Source organism: Mauremys reevesii, linkage group 6, assembly GCF_016161935.1.
Source record: "Mauremys reevesii isolate NIE-2019 linkage group 6, ASM1616193v1, whole genome shotgun sequence".
In the NCBI taxonomy this organism is placed as follows: Eukaryota; Metazoa; Chordata; order Testudines; family Geoemydidae; genus Mauremys; species Mauremys reevesii.
Genome location: NC_052628.1, coordinates 80,841,999 through 80,856,674, shown reverse-complemented (window position 1 = coordinate 80,856,674; position 14,676 = coordinate 80,841,999). Strand labels below are relative to the sequence as shown.

Below are 14,676 nucleotides of genomic sequence, written 5' to 3'. Positions count from 1 at the left end.
TCAATATATGATCAATCATTTAACAATTTACTGAAAATTTGTAAGGTTTAATTAAAAGTTGTATAATTTATATACACACATATATGCTCCAAATCTAACACCACTCTCTATCCCCTTAAAGATGTTATCACACCTTCCAGTTTTGCCTTGAATCTGTAATGTAAGGTTGCGCAGCATTGTATGGCTTACGTTAGGTTGCAATGTTTCTCTAGACAAGCTCTGTAAACCACTTTAATTCAACACTTTTTGTTGCCCAAGAGATTGCAGGAAATGCTGCCTTTGTTATCTTTTTGATCATACAAACCTCTGAACCTCTCCCTTCCTTCCCTTGGTGAGCAGTTACTCACCCAAGTGGTTCTATAGAAGTCCTTGAGACTACATAGGCAAGGAACTGCTCAAGAGCAGGAGCAGGAGGTTCACAATGTGACCTACAGTGATTTGGGCAGGCTGCAAAAAGCCATTCTTTAGGACAGTCAGATTTCAAATACGATTTCACCTGTTGTTCTAAACAATGGACATGTAAAAAGAACGGACATACCAGGGAGTTGTACAATACTCATGTTGGGCTGCAGTTACTGACTACTTAGCAAATTTTTTCTAACTGTTTTCCTTAAACAGAGAAGAAAAATGTTACACCTGTTTATAAATTCATTGTCATTTCGTTTTTCCATGTTTTTGTGCAGAGAAGCTTTTTTAACCAATTTTTCTGGTTTAAAATAAAAAAGTATATTTAAAATTAAATAGTTTCAATGACATCTTTAAAAAGTTAAATCTAACAATACATTGGATCACTTTTCTGTGTCTTCTTTCAAGGTGAATCACTGCAGGACACTAAGTAAAAAGGAACGTTATGAGTGTAATTTATTATAGAGCCACACTGTTGGTGGGAATTAGAGGGGGCAGGGAACTATTGGAAATATTTTCAAGAAAATTCATGCAACTTTTTTTAACCAGGGATTTTGTTGTTGTTGTTGTTGTTGTTTTCCCATGATTTCACACCCCAGAATTTCAGGTGACTGAAAACTATTTGCATGGAAGCCTGCAAAAACTTGAAAAGCCACTTTTGTATGAAAATTCATCCACATGAATTTTAACAAAGTTGCTGGAGGAAGTTCCTTCCAAAACCCACATGATGGAATGGATTAAGTACAGCAGGCCTGAACTGTGATCTGCTGGTGCTGAGTTAATATTATTAGAAGTTCTACCTTCTTGGCTATCATGAAGTATGGCAAAGGGCATGATCAGACAGGGCTCACTCGCTGTGCTTTATGGCGCATGCATAACCCCGTATTGTGAAATCTTTATACATAATTTTCTATTGTCTCTACCAAAGTAACAACACAAATAGTGCCACAGAATGCAACTTCTACACTGTGTGTTCTTTGTGTCCTTTGTCACATATCATCACACCTATCACATATCTTTTTTGCTTGACAATACATATCATCACTTTTTGTTATGGCTGTCCCTTTGTGCCCTAAATTATTGTTTAGAGTTGCTGGTCTTGAATCAACCCTGAGATATTTTTAACTTCTATCAGCTTATTCCAGTGAACAAAGCCTTTAGTGGCAGGAAGTCTACCTGGAAGTGGGATTGAGATGCAAAACACCTGTAACTCATGCTCTGCCTTGAGGTCCAGAGCCAGATAGCAATTATGAAAGTTTAAAGCTATCAAACACTTGGAGTGTGTATCTCTGCGGCAGAGCTATCCTCTTTGTCACAATGGCATGATTTGAGTTCACAGTGTGCAGCTAAACAGATGCCATCTTCACTCCATAGATGGCTGCATTTCACTGATGGGCAGAGATCCCTGTATATGGAAGTGGGAAAACACTTTGGGATCACTTGAGATTAAAACCCATTATATAAATGTAACAGATTTACTGCATTAACATTATTATCCTCCTGGACATTACAAATAGACTTTCCTATCATCTCCCATCCTTAGAATGTTTTTCTTAGCTGCTTATTTTGAGTAAATCTATTTTAAGACATTAACTTGTGTATACATTTCTTTTTGGAATGTGTTTGGCTTTAGTGATTTTGATCTTTCTGAGGTCAGTCATTAGTCTTTGGAAGACTGAAAGATACCTGTCTGAAAGGGCCTTTCTTTTTGTCATTAGAGGATTACCCAGATTTCTTTGTTTTGCATTTTCCCTGTGGCTTTCACTACTGCTGTTCTTTACTTGGCAGGTCCTATAATTATACAAATGTCTTAGGCTTGCAAGTGCTTCATGTGTAATACTGAGACTATCTAGGGCCTAATTTACTGCAAAGATATGTCTGTCAATGCATTGACAGTAGATATGTTCTATTTTTGATTTCTGTCTTTTGTATTTTACAGCAAAGATGAAATGGAAGATGCCACTTTATGTAGGGATCCCCCCCGCTTGCAGACACAACCATGTAGCATTTATTCTTCATAGCCATGTAAGTGACTGTAATGTTAAAGCAGAATTCTGCCAGCCCTACACTTTACTAACTGTGTTTCATTCTTACTGATTTAAAGAGCCTACCTGCAATCTGTATTTATTCAGGTAACATACAGCTCGGCTGTTTCTTCAGTTCTTAAATGTATATGTAGTCACCGTATAGACCTACATTTTAGTTTTCTATTTTCTGTTAAGTCCCATGTTGATTTTAATCATTCTTTTCAAAACACAATTTACAATAATTAAATAGTTGCATTTAACAAAATAAAAACAGTTTATTAATACATGAAACAATGTACAGAAATAAATCAAGGTATTTTTCCACCCTTAAGGGCAGTGGTAGGAGCAGAGTGAAGTACGAGCAAGGCTTCTTATGGATTGTTGTCGCTACCACACTGTTTCAAGTATAAATGCAGACTTCCAAGTATTCCGCTCAGCATCTTTTTGACTGTCATTAGTGAAAGAGTTCGCCACAGGAGCTACACCACAAAGTCTGTTGCTCCAGCTCTTCTTCACATCCCAGCAATATCTCTGGATATCTTTTTCTCAGATTCTCTCTTATTTTTCAGTGATTAAATTTCAAAGGTCTTTGCCTTGAGCATTTCAATACATTTTTGCAGCTGTTCATCAGCTGTTGTTTTTTCAGTGCTCTGGTGTCTGAATCTGGCACCTGCTTGAAGCTCTGGCACTCCTGGTTTCTTGTGCTTGACATTGTCTCTGCACCTCAACGCCTGTTTTGGTGCAGCTGCATTTTTTTCTTTGTACCTCAGTGCCTGTGCTTCTAGTGACTCAGTGCTACTGTAGTACCTCACCACCCATGTTTCTCAGTGGTTTAACACCAAACTTTGCATTTCGGCTTGGCTTCCATCTTGGCATTTAGCATTTGCTTCACTATTCCACACCTTTGGGACACTACTTAATGTAGCAGTTTGTCTATTAGGTATGGTGGGTGCTTCCCTGGAGGAGCCTGTACCCTTTTCCTTTTCATAGGAAGTAACTTCTAACACGGAAGGAAGGTTGCTCAGTAGCAATTCATGTGAATGAAACACAACCGATGTCTGTGATGACTGATAATCTTTGTGCCATCTGTCTTGGAGTCAGCCACAACGTGCATGGGTGACAGATATGCTTGCAAATATTACCCAAAGAACTTAAGAAATGTTCAGAATGACTCCAAGCACTCTTTGATAAACCCCTGGGGTACTCCTGTAAGTCCAAAACAAGGCTGTCAAGGTGTGTCACATCACAGGCTAAACCCTCAAGGCATAAAAGTGAGTTGGCCAAGACCCCTGAGCACTAGGACTAAGCATTGGTGCTGTGTTGGTACAAACCAACCTTCTCTATGACACGTCCATTGTAGCCTTTTCTTCAAAGTGGCCCACACAGTCACCTCTAGCATTGTGGGGTTCCACTAAGTATCGGTTCCTGAATGCACTCGAGTGGTCTAGGAGCCTGATCTTGCAGTGAGATCAATGACAAAGCTCACATTGACTCCAGTGGTGCAGGATCAGGCCCTTAGTTCTTGAAGTCAGTTGTTCTGAGCTCCAGCTCCTCAGGTAAGGAGGGACCCTCCACACGAGAGACTGCGGTAGAAGACACTGATTGCAGGCCAGCAGCGCTCCCCTGTTGAAGCTGCTAACTAGGCAGCTCTATAGTGTGGGCTCTAAACTTTCTTTTTCAGGCAGTAAATATAAACTAAAAAGGTTTTTCGTGTGTATTTTATTTTATTTATTAAACACTCTCCACCCAGTAGTGTTGCCAATGCATTGGAGTGAGCAACAGAAATTACTCAGGACTATTCCTCCATGAGATTAGATGGTAGTGGGTCTTCTTCCCTTGCCAACACAAGAACTGTGGGAACAGCTAAGGAGGCTCTCTTCTGAACTACTGGAAGTCCCAAAATGAGCATAAAGTCACTCTCTGGGATGAGCTGCTCCTCTTCTTTCAGAGGGTTAGGGAGATTGGAAACATCTTCTCTAGAGGAAATTAGGAAGCAACTTCTGTAAGGTCCTGCATGCATAGACCAGGCTGAGCAGTTCCTCTCCTCCTCTGGGGCCGGCAGGCAGATTATGTCAGAGTCTTCTATGTGGGGATCCCAGGCAGTGACACAGTCAGGCATTTTCCATGTAATGGAATTATACAGTTTTTTCAAGAAGAGTTTTACTGTATTCGATTGAAGTGAGCACCAGGAACCATAAATACAGAATGTACTATACTAAAGGGGCCTCTGCAAACATTAACTGATACATTAATGTGATTATGCAACCCTGTCATTATTTTGGTTTGCTATTGATGTCACTTGCTTTTTCATTGTTCCCAGCTCTATATCTTTGGTGGCATGAATGAGGAAGAAGAACTCAATGATATAATGGGGATGAAATTGATAAACCCATCAGACAGACAACCTAGTAAGTTTACTATGAATTCGGTAAATTCTAAACTTATTGTTAACTTGAAACCAATTCTTCATGTCTCTGTCCTTTTCCACTACTATCTTATGCCAAATTCTGTGATAATATGTCTACAGAAAGACAGTACTATTATGTTTGCTTAACATAGGCTTCCAGAGCTGCTGTTCACTCCTTAAAATGCTGTTTAATATATCACCTAAACTGACAGTCATGATCTCTGGAAAACATACACTCTATCTGGTCTTATAGGGCCCAGTCCTCTGAGGTGCTGAGTGCCACCTGCGAGGAACTCAACTCCTTTGACATTCATTGACTTGAAGATCAAATAGCAGTGTGCATGTTTTCTGAAGAAAATAACTTTCAGTTAACTTTAGTGGGAGTTAAGAGCTCTCATCACCTGGTAGGATCACATGCTCAGGTATTACCTTATTTTACACTGTAAAATAGTACACTAAAATGTGCTTAGTCCCTTAATCCCATAGGATTGGTTTTCCACCTATTGGGTTATTACTAATGTCACTTCACACATGGTATAACTTTAAACTCTTACTTTTAGCCTTTTTAAAATAAGAATAATAGTAATATCAGCTAGTTGTAGTCATAGATACAACTAAAATATTGTATGTGTAACAGGGTGCGGCCCTCTGCTCACTTCTGTGTTCTTGTTCAAATGACTGTAACAACTCTGGTTTGTAAACACTCACATATAGCTTATTTGGGTTATCTCAACCACCACCTCTTTACAGTCCATGCAGCAATTTCGTTTACAGTGACATACAAACCTCATGCCCCTTTTGCCAGCAAGAAGAGAGGGTAGAGATCTCGCCACACAGATATCTCCCTTTTACCCAGCCCTATTCCTATCCCTTATGCCATTCTCATTGCCCCTTCCCTTTGCACTTCCTTCCTGTGTGCCATTCTACTCTTTCAGTTAATGGGTTAACTAGCTTGTTAGCACCCCCAGCTCAAACTGATCTAGTAATTAGCCCCAGCTTCACAAGAACATAAGAATGGCCATACTGGGTCAGACCAAAGTAGCCCAGTATCCTGTCTTCTGACAGTGGCCAATACCAGGTGCCCCAGAGGGAATGAACAGAACAGGTAATCACCAAGTGATCCATCCCCTGTCACCCATTCCCAGGTTCTGACAAACAGAGGCTAGGGACACCATCCCTGTCCATCCTGGCTAATAGCCACTGATGGACCTATCCTCCATGGCTTCCATCAGTCAGGTTTTCTTTGGGGAAACTACTTGGACTTAAATTGACTAAAGTGCTGGTTCAGCTGCTGGTTCTCATCACTCTGTCACAGTAAGTAATAGTTCATCTGAAATGTGTTTTCTTATTAAATGTCTGAGTAAAATGAGCACAGTAGCTCATAGCAAAAGGAGCACTGGCACTAACCCTAAGGTAATCCTACCACATGATCTTGTTGTCACTTACAGGTAGGATTTTTCTTCTTGCACAAAAGCCCCAAGTCAATTAGGGGAAGTTCTAGAAAAGACTCTAAAATGGCCTTTCAACCAACCTTGGCCTATTGCATAAAATGTTGCCAAGCGTAACAGACTTTGTCTAAAAGTTAATATAAGCGCTTGATTATAATGGTTACAAGGACTACAAAAGTATTTTTTTCTCCTGCTGATAATAACCCACCTTAACTGATTACTCTCGTCAAAGTTAGTATGGCAACACCCATTTTTTCATGTCCTCTGTATATATATATCTTCCTACTGTATTTTCCACTGCATGCATCCGATGAAGTGGGTTTTAGCCCATGAAAGCTTATGCTCAAATATATTTGTTAGTCTCTAAGGTGCCACAAGTACTCCTCGTTCTTTTTGCTGATACTAACATGGCTACCATTCTGAAACCTGTAATAATGCTGAATTGATTTTAATTCATGACATTACTAAAAGCTGTTTAAAAATATCTGAGAGAATGCATTATTTTTACCTATAAAAGGTGGTGTGAATCGTTAATGCCTACAATTCTCATTTTGTGAATTAGGAGTCTTAATTACCATCATCCCAGTAATATGTGTCTACCATATTTCCAGACTAGACAGCATATTATGGAGTGAGTAGTGTTGTTTTCACAATTACCACAAGATGTCATCACACTAACCCTCTTTGTGGGTGTCAGCCTAGTAATGTACTCCAGCATCACTTGTACACTGTGTGACTGGTGACCTTTTCAGCTGCATACATCCTCACTATCCCTCTTTATAATTAGCAATAGGTAATTCTCAGCAGGGACAGGGTTTAGTTCAACATTACAAATTTTTGTTTTCATTCAAAGCTCTGAAGCTTTTCCAGTATCCCTTGGACAGTCCCCAATTGGGTCAGCTTCCCTGCAACACAATTCCTCCTCCAACAAGCCCCATCTCCCCTCAGCTAGCAGCAGGATCTTCAATGGTGTGAAAAAGGACTCTTCTCTCCCACGTTGGTAGCAGGCCCTCTTGGTGAGGAAGGTCCTCTGTGGCCTGTCTGGCTGATCTCTTCCAGTGGCATGTCATTTCTGGGGAGGAGGTTGATGTGCAAACCTCTAATTTGAGGTGTGGACCTCTATCTTCCCACTGGAGGCAGTAGCTGGGTGGCAAGACCCTGAGGTCTAAGTGATGCATTTCTCTTCATACTTCATGAGACTATGGAATTGTCTTGGGCTTTCACCCCAGAATGCACAATGTGTGCTTCTCAAGTCAGAGAACAATTGAAATCTCATGCTTGCGGCATTCTGGGACTCAAGTTAGTAGTAAAGCCTGGCAGTGTCAGGAAGTGGAAGAAAGCTGCAACAAATAAGGTTGCAAGCCCCGGGCATATTCTCTGGCTGGGGAGGGTACAATTAAGCTCCCAACAACTATTTAGGCCAAGACCCATCTTCAGGATTGGCTTTATTTTCAAATCTGTCTGCTGTCCTTGTCTAAGAGTATGTCCACGCTGCAAATAAAAACCTGCAGCTGGCCCATGCCCGCTGACTCAGGCTGAAGGGCTGTTTCATTGCTGTGCAGACTTCCTGGCTCAGGCTGCAGCCCAAGCTCTGGGAACCTCCCACCTTACGGGTCCTAGAGACCAGGTTCCAATCCGATCATGGAAGTCTACACTGCAAAGAAGCAGCCCCACAGCCCAAGCCCTGGGTGCCCCAGTCAACTGTCATGGGCCAGCCACAGGTATCTAATTGCACTGTAGACATACCCCAAAAAGCAGGAAGCATTATATCTGCCTTACGGTAGGTCACATATTTGGTACTAGTCATGTGCCTTGCCACTGCAGCTCACAGTTTTAAAAGGCTCAAGGATTATAACAAGTGTCTTGGGGGTCTGGGACATGTGCATGTTCACCAAGGCCCATCTTGCATGTATGCAGAGGTATAGATGTTTCCAAGTGTTGTGTAATGAAATGCGAGAAAAGAAAATGAAGAGTTGGGGAGAGAGAGAGAGAGAGAGAGAGAGAGAGAGAGAGAAACAAGAGCCCATCTCAGCTGATCTCAGTCCATCATGCTGGTACAGAGAGGCAATTCCTGATGTAGCTAGAATACAAGTAATATAGGGGTTTACTCTTCTTCAATATTTATATTACAGTAGTACCCAAAAGCCCCAAACAGAATCAGGGTCCTATTATGTGAGGCCTTATATAAACCAAGATGTGAACACAGTCCATGTCCTGAAAAGTTCAATATCAATAACTTAAGCTGCACCTGAAAGTGAATAGGGATAGTCTTTGGAGGGCTTGTATAATGTGTTCCAGGCAGCATACCTATTCCCAACGTGGCAAGCTGGCAGCCACATTGTGTATCAACTGAAGCTTCAAATGATCTTAAGTGTGTGATTTTTGCTATGCTAACATTTTATCACTTCAAAACTTGTCTTGCGGATGAACATTCATAGCAGTTAAAAAAGCTATACATGTTATTGTAATCATATGGTCTCAGCCAAAAATATATTATAAAAATAGTAGAAAGATCCCATAACGGTTCTGATCTATCACTCCTTATTCATAAAATGTGTTAATAGACTAATGGCAAATTGATGTCTTAATTTCAGTAATGAAGGAGATTCTCTCAGAATTTGGAATCCAGGGAGTAAGCAGCAGGTATTCTTTATATTTTTGTTTCTTTGCTTTCTTTCCTTCTATGGGAAAAGGCAGGGAAGATTGAATATTTGTGATTTTTTTCATATTGGCTCTGCCTTTGAATGAGCTGGCCTCTCCATGCAGTACAAAGTATTTTCTGTGTATAAATATGTGATTAGTTGATTTTTTAATCCATCTCATCACTAATAATTGCCCACATTTCAGTGACAAATACAATGGCCCAGCTACATAAATCAATTCCCTTGCTACTCAGAGAACAGCATTTCATAGGGATAAAGGAATAGGCTGATATTCAGATGTGGGTCCTATTATTCTGGACCCTTAATACAAAGGCTGTCTGCCTTTACTCCTCTTCTTCTCTGGTTTATCTGAGGCTATGTCTACACTGGGCCTGTACCCAAGACCTGGCTCATATGCATGCATCTCCATATTAGCTAAGCCCACCACCAGAGTCCACACTGCAGAGCTGCACAGATACCATACCCCATGTAGCCATGTCCATACTGACAGTGTAACTACTTGGCATTTCATAGTCCTGAGTGTCCTCACCATCTGGAGAAGCCCTAGTATTGGTTTGTGGGAGAACTTGTCTGTTCTTCTCAGACCCCTGTGCAGAAGTGCTTTCAGCCTGCCACATTTTAAATGCTGTTTTTTTTTGTGAGGCACTTGCAAGTTGTGAATGCTGTTCACTTCTATCCATTCCATCCCAGGAAGAGCCTGGAACCAACTGATCAGCTCCTGCTGTTTGCAAATGAGTGGTTTATATAGCAGAGCAGATGTTCAGCAAGACACTGGATGGCATTTCAGGAGCACTTTCTGAGACAAAGAAAGCAGCTGAACTTGGAGGAGGGTTCATTCACAGCAGACTGGACACAGCTAATGAATGCTACAATTGGTCCTTATTTCCCATGTATAGATCGGCATATCTGGTGCAGGACAACTATCATAGTGTGGTAGGTCCACATGCATCCATCTTGGATACCACGTGGTGTCAGCCTGGGGAGGACAGAAGTCTGAGGACACGGTGGATGCCCTCTGGGAGTCTCCTATGTACCTCCCTCTGCCCAGGATAAACAATAACAGAGTGTTTAAAAATAAACTTTTCTCAGCTTGGCATCCATCTTGGATACCACATGATGGTGGTGGCATCTGGAGAGAGGGAAGGTGACCTATTTATGTTACCAATCTGCCTGGGGCTTCAGGTGATCAGGCTGAGGCCACAGGATCTTTAGAGGAGGAGATGAAGGGGCACATGAAGTGACTAAGTTTAAAGCTTTATTAAACAAATAACAGTGGTGAGTGCTGGGCACACCCCACATCTCTCAAAGGGAGGAAGAAAGCGTGAGTGCCCGAGCCCTAACCCACTTTCATACTTATACACACACAATCCAAGGCTAGCCAAGCCTGGGTGTAATGTAAGAAGAAGTGGGGGAAAGGGTAGATGAGAGTTCTGCCCTGTGCACAGGTCATCTAGGGTCCGCTGTAAATCTCTGTCTTGCTTCAGCTTTCAGGAGGGTTTTAAGCCCTGGGTTCTTCTGGGGGCGTTTCGTCCAGGGACCCCCATCCCCCGTGCTCTCTGTACCAGTCCAAACCGGCCTTCCACGCCTCCCTTCGCTTCCCCAAAACACACCGGTTTCAGGGTCGTGATACTGTTGTGTTCCCACTCACTGGCCTTTGCAATCTGATTAGTTTTGCAACCCCTTCAGTTCTATCTGGCTCAGTTCTCCTTTCTCACGGCTGGCTGGGTTTGTGATACAGACTTCTGGCTGTTTAGCAGCAGAGAGCTTGTTTGTGTGCACTGGCATTAGGCTGCAGTTTTGTTCCTTATCTTCGTTCCTTATCTTTGGATCATCAAGTTACCCGTTCCTTTCTCCTTTCCTCCCCCTTCAGCCCCTTGTAACCTGCAAAGGAATCTTCCATTCCACACTCACACTTTTAACCCTTCCCAAGATACTTCCCAATGCATATAGAGGTGTTAGCAATATACAATGCTGGTGCTTACCCAGGGGACCCCATGGGGAGAAAGGGGAGGCATTTTATTGTGACACTATGAGAGTTTCTTGTGTAGTGTCCTCCATCCAGGATAAACAAACCTGTTCCCAGAACATAACATCCTTCTCCACAGCAGAACAGGGAATTGTGTGCATGACAATGGAAGAGTAAGTAGACTCGAGGACAGGTGACCACATCATCGCTATGACCACACCACACAGTGACCAGGTAGCAAGGTGGGTCATGGGTCAACGTGCAGCCTTACCCAGGCTCCCAGACAGGTTTGCCAACTCCATTTCTACACACCTTTGAACACACATCTCAGGGATTTGAGTGTGAATGACAGGAATGTAGGAGGCAATGACTAGCGATTTGACACACTGAAAGCCGGAAATGTAGACATACGCTCAGAGAACATCTCTTGCCTGGTGTCCATGTGGGCAAAAACACTCATCTGTCTTCTCAGCAAGGATGCCGGTGATATTCATTCACCTCCTGAAGACTTAAGGAGGGAATACCTGAAATAGTAAATTGAGGATATCAAGTAGAATGATACTGGATACGGGGAGAGGAAAAATAGAAGAGTCAAAGATTACACTAATGCTGAAAGACTGAGTTCTCAAATATTGCTGCTGTTTTGCAAATGTATTATTTATTTCACCCAACTGTAGCATATAGCTCTGTGCTTAACAACTGTGTCCCCTTGAACTAAATCAATATTCTAATACCTGACCTCAAATAACTTCCAGAACAACCAAGAGAAAAAGAGAATTCACTTCCTTTGCAGCCATTTTTATTTGTTTAGAAAAGTGTTTAGTTTCAGGATCTTTATTAATACCATGATTTTGTCTATGTGTGTGTGTGTAGGTTTACTCCCACCAAAATACCCAAAGTGAAATATGAATTAATGGCATCACCTTTTCCTGCCAGAATGGAGTCCCCACCTGCAATCCCGGTAAGTATCTCACCTCAGTTTCACTAGATCTAAGGAGGTTTGTTTCTTTGTGTAACATTGGAGCTGTGGTTTTGTTCAGAACACTTAAGAAATGTGCATTCACCTGAAAGCTAAGCAGTAAGACGTGACAGGATATGCTTCATGCTACACAACATTACCCCGCAGGTGCCTTGTGAGGAACAAAGCTAAGGCAAGCGTCCTGAATCTCTTGGGCCTGATGTTGCACCTTATTGTGCCTCTGGCTAATTACAAAATGGCTTCATGAAAGAAAAAATATTTCTGTTTGCTTGGGGGTTTAGTTGGTTGGGTTTTTTAGTGTGGATTTTATATATGGAGGGGAAAAAGTCAAAGAAATAACCATTTTAAGGGCCAGATCTCTCTCTCACACACACCCTGACTGGATGCCCAAAAGGGAGGCGAACTCCATTGTAAAATGATTTATTGTTAGAAATAATTTGTTAATTGATACTTAATTATCTCTAAACTGGACTCTAAAGTTTTTATTATATTGGTATAACACCGTGAGGTGATCCTGGCAGAGATTTTCTTGAACCAGCCCTTAAGGATTTGTGGAGAGGAATGTCTGTACGGAGAACAGGAATTGTCTTACGGGGGTGATTGCTGCATTGGCTGCTTCTCCTACCACTCCCGGGCAACATAATTTCTGCAGTTACTAGCTGAGCTCCCCCTGTGGCAGCTCAATAGCTGCTGCAGAGGTGACTCAGAGGGAGCAATATAACTCTCAACTGTAGTGCTTCCACCTAGCTGTCTGCAAGGCAGTTTGCAGTGCCTCAGAAAGCAACACTTCCCCTCTTCTGCTTTTTGGTCTTGTACCATGAACTCAGCAGCATTCTATCCATGATGCAGAGCTCCAGCAGAGAGGCATTAGGGTTGCCAATTTGTTTGACTGTATTCCTGGAGGTTTCATCTCATGACATGATCTTTAATTAAAGATTAATCTTTAATTCCTGGAGACTCCCGGGCAATCCTGGATGTATGGCAACCCTAAGAAGCATCCACATTCAGTAAGGAGCGGGGGATGGAGTGACAGAGGAAGTACGGACGCTCCCCAACTTACGCAAGCATTCCATTCCGGAACGCCTTGCGTAACTTGATTTTTGCGTAAGTCGGGAACATATACCCGACCATTACGCAAAAAACAAACAAACAAATCACTTTCTAGCTTACGGAATTTACAGAACTTTTTCCATAAATGCGGATTTGTGTAAGTTGGGTTTGCATAACCCATGGAGCCTCTGTACTCCCTCTTCTGTGCAGCAAGGTCAAGGGTTCCTGCCTGGATTTGTTTATACTAAGCATGAAAGTAAGAAAAAGGGATCTACAGAACCAGAACCTATTTTAATCATTTTGTTTATTCTGAAAGAGGTTTCTCTTCCTTTCTCCTTTGACTTAGCAGAAATGGGGGTTAAACACGGAACATATTCTTTTTTGGGGGAAGCTGCTAAAGTGTTTGAGTATCTCCAGGAGGAGTAGAAGAGAGAAAGAGCTCAGTGGTTTCAGCACTGGCCTGCTAAACCCAGGGTTGTGAGCTCATTCCTTGAGGGGACCATTTAAAGATCTGGGGCAAAAATCTGTCTGGGAATTGGTCCTGCTCTGAGCAGGGGGTTGGACTAGATGGTCTCCTGAGGTCCCATCCAACCCTGATACTTTATGATTAATTAGTTAAATAAATAAACTGGAGAGAAAGCTCTGAGGGGGGACATAATGTATTTCATCTTTCCCGCCTGACAGGAGTATCATGTTAATGGCTCCACTCTGAGTCATCTCTTTTGGTGCTAAGGTTTTGGTTTGGAGGTATTTTTTTGGCCGGGGACAGGAGGGAGGGAGGCTCTTTAAGGTCCCAGTTCAGTAAAGCTTTTAAATACATGCTTAAATACTTTACGGGGGGTAAAAATCTGAATAGGGCTGGATGGCTGAATTGGGGCATAAATTGCTCCTTCTATTATCACTGTACCTTGCATAGTAATTTTAGCAGTTATTTTCAAATTATGGGCTAATAGACTCTTTTAATTTGGCACAAGCCATTCAGGTCAATTTTATGTATTTCTTATGGTATCACATGAAAAAATTGAGCATGCCAGCCCCATGCACAACCTGCTTTGGGGGATATAATTTGAAAATTATTGCTAAAATACAATTACTATATAAACTATTTGCTGTAGGGGACAATTTAAATGGGTCACATGTTCCTTGAATCACTTGCATATAAAGATTTCCCAGATTACCCAATAACACCATTATTTAGCAAATAAATTACTGGGTTCTTAATTTATATAGTAAAATATTTAATTATTGATTTAATTGCCAAGATAATTACATTGCTCAGTAAATGAATTAATTTCCATTACTAAACATTATACTACAGAGTATTTGCTAAATGGATGCATTATTTTATTATCAATAATTTCAGTGTAGGATTCCATCCCCCCCTGCAGATGATTTGAGATCAGCCTTCAGAAGAATTTCAGCCCTGTCTCTGAGACCAGTGGTAAAAGCCAATATGTGCAGGCCACTCTCCTAGAGAGACTGAATAACTAATGCTGTCAACAGGATTAAATGAGGAAAATTCATAGCAAAACAAATTTATTGTTTAGAACAGAAAAGGTAAAAATCACTGCTGAGCAGAGACAAGGTGGGAAAATGTGCAAATAAATAACTAGAGTAAACCAAAAATAACAGCTGGCATCCCACTATGAAATAATGATCAACATGGGTCTGTGTTGTAGTGAAATCTATCGTCTCTTATCATCACCAAGGGAAAGAACAGTAGGTCTTGAT

The 14,676-nt window shown here is 41.5% G+C and overlaps 1 protein-coding gene across 2 annotated transcripts in view; it reads left to right on the top strand.

The window, feature by feature from the left end:
* Nucleotides 1-14,676, top strand: part of LOC120408309 (acyl-CoA-binding domain-containing protein 5-like) — a 42,159-nt gene that overhangs the window by 4,681 nt on the left and 22,802 nt on the right. For both annotated transcript variants that reach the window (XM_039545085.1, XM_039545087.1), the window contains 4 exons: nucleotides 2,345-2,430; nucleotides 4,753-4,840; nucleotides 8,882-8,930; nucleotides 11,790-11,877. In XM_039545085.1, coding sequence (XP_039401019.1) covers nucleotides 2,345-2,430; nucleotides 4,753-4,840; nucleotides 8,882-8,930; nucleotides 11,790-11,877 — 311 coding nt within the window. The remainder of the gene's footprint in view (nucleotides 1-2,344; nucleotides 2,431-4,752; nucleotides 4,841-8,881; nucleotides 8,931-11,789; nucleotides 11,878-14,676) is intronic.